This window comes from Myotis brandtii, unplaced genomic scaffold (genome assembly GCF_000412655.1).
Source record: "Myotis brandtii unplaced genomic scaffold, ASM41265v1 scaffold466, whole genome shotgun sequence".
Classification (NCBI taxonomy): Eukaryota; Metazoa; Chordata; class Mammalia; order Chiroptera; family Vespertilionidae; genus Myotis; species Myotis brandtii.
Genome location: NW_005367809.1, coordinates 3,352,744 through 3,357,268, shown reverse-complemented (window position 1 = coordinate 3,357,268; position 4,525 = coordinate 3,352,744). Strand labels below are relative to the sequence as shown.

The 4,525-nt window shown below is 53.3% G+C and overlaps 1 protein-coding gene across 1 annotated transcript in view; it reads left to right on the top strand.

Moving 5' to 3' along the window:
• DOCK4 (dedicator of cytokinesis 4) overlaps positions 1-4,525 on the top strand; it is a 198,090-nt gene that overhangs the window by 175,993 nt on the left and 17,572 nt on the right. The window contains exons 40-41 of the mRNA XM_014547168.1: positions 909-1,075; positions 1,619-1,768. Coding sequence (XP_014402654.1) covers positions 909-1,075; positions 1,619-1,768 — 317 coding nt within the window. The remainder of the gene's footprint in view (positions 1-908; positions 1,076-1,618; positions 1,769-4,525) is intronic.

The following is a 4,525-nucleotide window of genomic DNA, read 5'->3' as shown; positions in this document are numbered from 1 at the left end:
GAGGGGCTGCAGCGCACTCCCCTACCGGGCTGCGCGGCACGGGACCCTGTTCGGTTGCCGTGTTCTCGGCATCTTATTGTAGCTCAGCTCCTTCTGAGCAGAATTGTTCTGTTTATTATCATGATGTCAGGGGAAAAGAAATCTCTTAGATTCTGTTTAATATTTTCCCTTTTAAAAAATATGTTTTTACTGATTTCGAGAGAGGAAAGAAGCGGGAGAGAGAGATAGAAGCATCAATGATGAAAGAGAATCATCTATTGGCTGCCTCCTGCACACCCCTTACTGGGGATGAAGCCACAACGTGGGCATGTACCCTGATCAGAAATAGACTGTGACCTCCTGGTTCATAGGTTGACAACCACTGAGCCACACCGGCCACGCTAATTTTTTTTCTTTTAATTAAAACTTATCCCTGACTTTAAAGCTCTTTTTAGGAGCTGGAAGAGGGGAGGACTGACCGGATGTCTCCTTGCTTCCCCAGGGTCAACCCTGGTTGACCCTTAGAATAATTTTCCCCTGACATATCCTACGGAAGTGACTTCAGTTCATGAAAATGATAGCCTTATGTTCACTGGAACATACCATTCACTGCCTTTGCCCTTGATATTTTTATTCCCACTCACCCCCTCAAAAAAAAAAAATCAGTGGTACATCCATGGGCCCTAAAAATTTTAAATGGATACTTTTCCCACAACCGCTGACCTAAAACTCACCTAAGACCTATTGTTTGGGAATGAGTGTTAGGAACTGAGTTCTGGGCGCGTCCTTGGAGATGTTAGTTTACTTCCAGCCAAAGGGGAGCGAATGGCAGGTAGTTACCCACCCCTTCTCCCCGCCACAGCTCAGCGGGAGCCAGGCTTGTGTGGCGCTTGCCGAGCGGGGTTTCCTCCTTGACGCTGTGCCCCCAGATCTGCAGATCTACGCCGTGACCCCCATCCCCGAGAGCCAGGAGGTGCTGCAGAGAGACGGTGTCCCCGACAACATCAAAAGCTTCTACAAAGTGAACCGCATCTGGAAGTTCCGCTACGACAGGCCATTCCACAAAGGCCCCAAGGACAAGGAGAACGAGTTCAAGGTGCGCGCGGGCTCCTGGGCTCCTCGGAGAAACCTTCTCATTTCTTGCTGCTGTTGAATGCCTGGCGCTAGTTCAGGAATCTCACAAAGTGTATTCTCCTCTTGGGAATAAACTTGGTTTCAGTAAGAAAAATGAGCCATAGGCACAGAACCCTGGTTGACAGCGTCAGCTCTTACCAAAGGCAGCCGTGGTTTCATGTGGCCTGGGGTGCTGGTCCTGGCTGGAGGGGTCTGGGCTCTGAAATCTTATGTTCACGTGGACATGGGAAGGTGGGCGGGGCTGCGGAGCAGTCGGAGATTCTGTGGGTGGGCTCAGGGCTGGCTCGGCAGGTAATTAGAAGGCATCTTTGAGCAGGTCCCGTTGCTCTTGGATCTTAGCATCTTCATCTTTAAAATAGAAAGGCCCTTTCCTGCAGGAGGTTATGCAGCCGTGTGCGGCGAGCTGGTACGCGACCCCTGATAGAAGTGAATGGCAAACATGAACCACAGCTCAGTAGCCAGACAGAGGGGCAACATGGGGGTTAACCTGTCCTGTGTTCCACAGAGTCTCTGGGTGGAGAGGACGTCGCTGTTCCTGGTGCAGAGCTTGCCAGGCATCTCCCGCTGGTTCGAGGTGGACAAGCGCGAGGTGGTAAGGACCAGACTTGTTCGGGGCACTTTCTTCTCACTGCTGCTCACCCGGGACCCTGCCAGGGTGAGGCGCTCCTGCCTTTGACTGGAAGCCTTCAGAGCAGTGAGTGGGTGTGTATGAGACTGACCACTGTGACCAGGGCTCCAGGAGGCCACTCTTGTTGTCCTTGTCCAGGGAGCCAGAGGGGTCCTCAGCGGTCCCAAGGCCTCAGCACACACAGCACTGGCCCTGCAGTCAGAGGAACTGGACTCCACTCTCTAGTTACTGTAGCTGCATGGCCTTCTCGATCTGATCCCTGGGGGCCGGGCCAGGAAGGTCATCACAGTGTCTTACTCAGTCCCCAGGGCCAGGCCATGAGCTACGCACTCTTGTCCCTCCTCTCACCAGCTTGGAAAGCTTTTGCAGGAGGCCCTATGACAAGATGTTGAGGGTAGACTTGAACACGGTGTTCTGACTCCAAAGCCAGTGATAGCATCTCTTCGAGCCTCAGTCTTCTGGGCAGCGGGCGGCCCATGCGGAGGTACCTCAGTGTCAGCCGCACAGTGAGTCCACGCGGGTGGAGGCCACAGTGGCAGGATGCTGGCATAGGAGTCTCACCCAGCAACCCAGGAGGAGAGCCAGCCAGGGAGCTGTGGGTGTTGTTAGAGCCTAGCACCCAGCACCCAAGAGCTCTCGGGGTGTAAGCCATGCCCCCAGCTCCGGTCCCTAGGGTGGGACAGGGAGAGCAGTTGCTGATGGCGGCCACATCCTGTGAGACCCCGGCCTGCTGCCCCAGCTGCCCTGCAAGCCCCTGGCACCTGGGTGTCAGCCACAGCCCTGCGATCCCAGCATCCTTCTCTGCGCACGCCCCCCACCCTGCCGCCCCGTTCACATTGGGGTGCAGCCAGCCCTGTCTGCCTCCCTCCTCCAGCGATAGGAGATGGGCCGGTAGTGAGCATAGCCTTCCACCTCTTGCCCGCTCTGCTTGGTGGGTCAGCCAGAGCAGCGCCTGCCCACACTGTCCCTGAGAATGGCTCGTCCTACCTGAAGTCTCCAAGTTGACCCACACACAGTTCTTCACGTTCCGTTAAGCTGGGGAGTTAATGGCATTTCGTTCTGCAGAGCCAGAGAATGCAGGCAGCTCCCTGCAAGCCCAGAGCAGTGTGGTCTTGAAGGGTGAGGCCAAGGTCCCCAAGCGGGTGCTGACGCAGCGCACCCGGTGCTTTCCGTGGACGAGGAGAGGCTGCCCGCACAGAGCTCCGCAAGTCTCGTTGTTGTGCTTCCTTCCAAATGGCATGGGCCCAGCCCACGGAAATGCTCCCAGCCATCCACTGCCCTGATGACTCGGCGAGCCTCTTCTCCTCCCTGCCCAGAGTGCTCAGTTCTGGGCATCTCACCCATAGTACTCACCCTGAATATATCACACACGTGCACACGCACACGCATAGGCGCACATGCATGCATATAGCACACATGCACACCACATACACATGTGCACATACATGGACATGGCACCCACACGAGCACACATACGCACACACAAGTACATGCATGTGCGCCCGTGGGTGCACACACACGCTCACGTGTGTGCATGTACACCTCTGATAAAAAGGAGCATGCTTAGATGACGATGAGAAGAGCATTACTAAACACAAGCCTTCCAAGCAGCTGCCCACGGTATTGGCACAGGCAGCCTTCTATTCTCTCCAACAGAACCAATCTCTCTGGGCCGCTTTGTTCCCTGAACACAGCCCACTCCTAACACCTGTCTGTCTCCTTCCCGCCGCCTGGCAGGCCCCCACCTTGCATTCATGTTCCTGGTTTCCTGCTTTCACTCCTGCTATAGATGGTCCTCAGGACCAGGCACACGTAGTAGGCCCTCAATACATACATGCCAAGCTGAGCTGAAACCCCTCATTACCTCGCCAAAATCTAAAAGATTCTGAAAACCGAAAGGTGCTTCCAAAAGTTGGGCTCCAAAATGATAAACCTAACCTGATGGCATGTAAGCCCAGTTATGCTCTTTATCTCACTTAGTGTAAGTATCCAAACCGGGAAGAACTTTTATGCGTTTATTTGAGTCAAATTCATAACAGTTGGCGGGAAGCAAAAGCTCAATGGATTGAGGAAATGCTCCAGAGAATGCAGTTTTACCACCTACTTTATACATCAGGATAGAAGGGGAAGATGTAAGGAAGTTAACATGCTGCCTGGCCCGTGTGGCTCCGTGGTTGAGCATCGACCCATGAACCAGGAGGTCACAGTTCGATTCCCATTTGGGTCACATGCCCAGTCGGGGGCGTGTGGGAGGCAGCCAATCGATGATTCTCTCTCATCATGGATATTTCTTTCTATTTCTTCCTCCTCTTCTCTGAAGTCAATAAAAATATATTTTTTTAAAAGGAAGTTACATGAAATCCACTGGTGATAGAGAGGTGGGAGAAAGCAAAATGGGGAAACCTCCGAGCTGGGATAAAAAGTAAAGGAATAGACACACACTTCTTTTACTGAGGTGGGTGCAGGATAGTTAACAGTCAACAATTAACAATGAGGGGAATCTGTGGTTTGGGCTCTGTGGGGAGATTGTGCCCTGAGGGTTTGAAAAGGGGTTACTCAGGTATTCCAGAGGTATGTTCTCTTACCTTTGCTGCTTTTCTGGGTCTGGAGCTGAAACACAGGCCTAGATATCATCTCGAGGGAGGTGACCTTCTGTTTCTGCTGTCAGTTGCCTGGCCAGTTTGTTTAGCCATCGGTTTCCCTATACCAGTGGTCGGCAAACGGCGGCTCGCGAGCCACATGCAGCTCTTTGGCCCCTTGAGTGTGGCTCTTCCACAAAATACC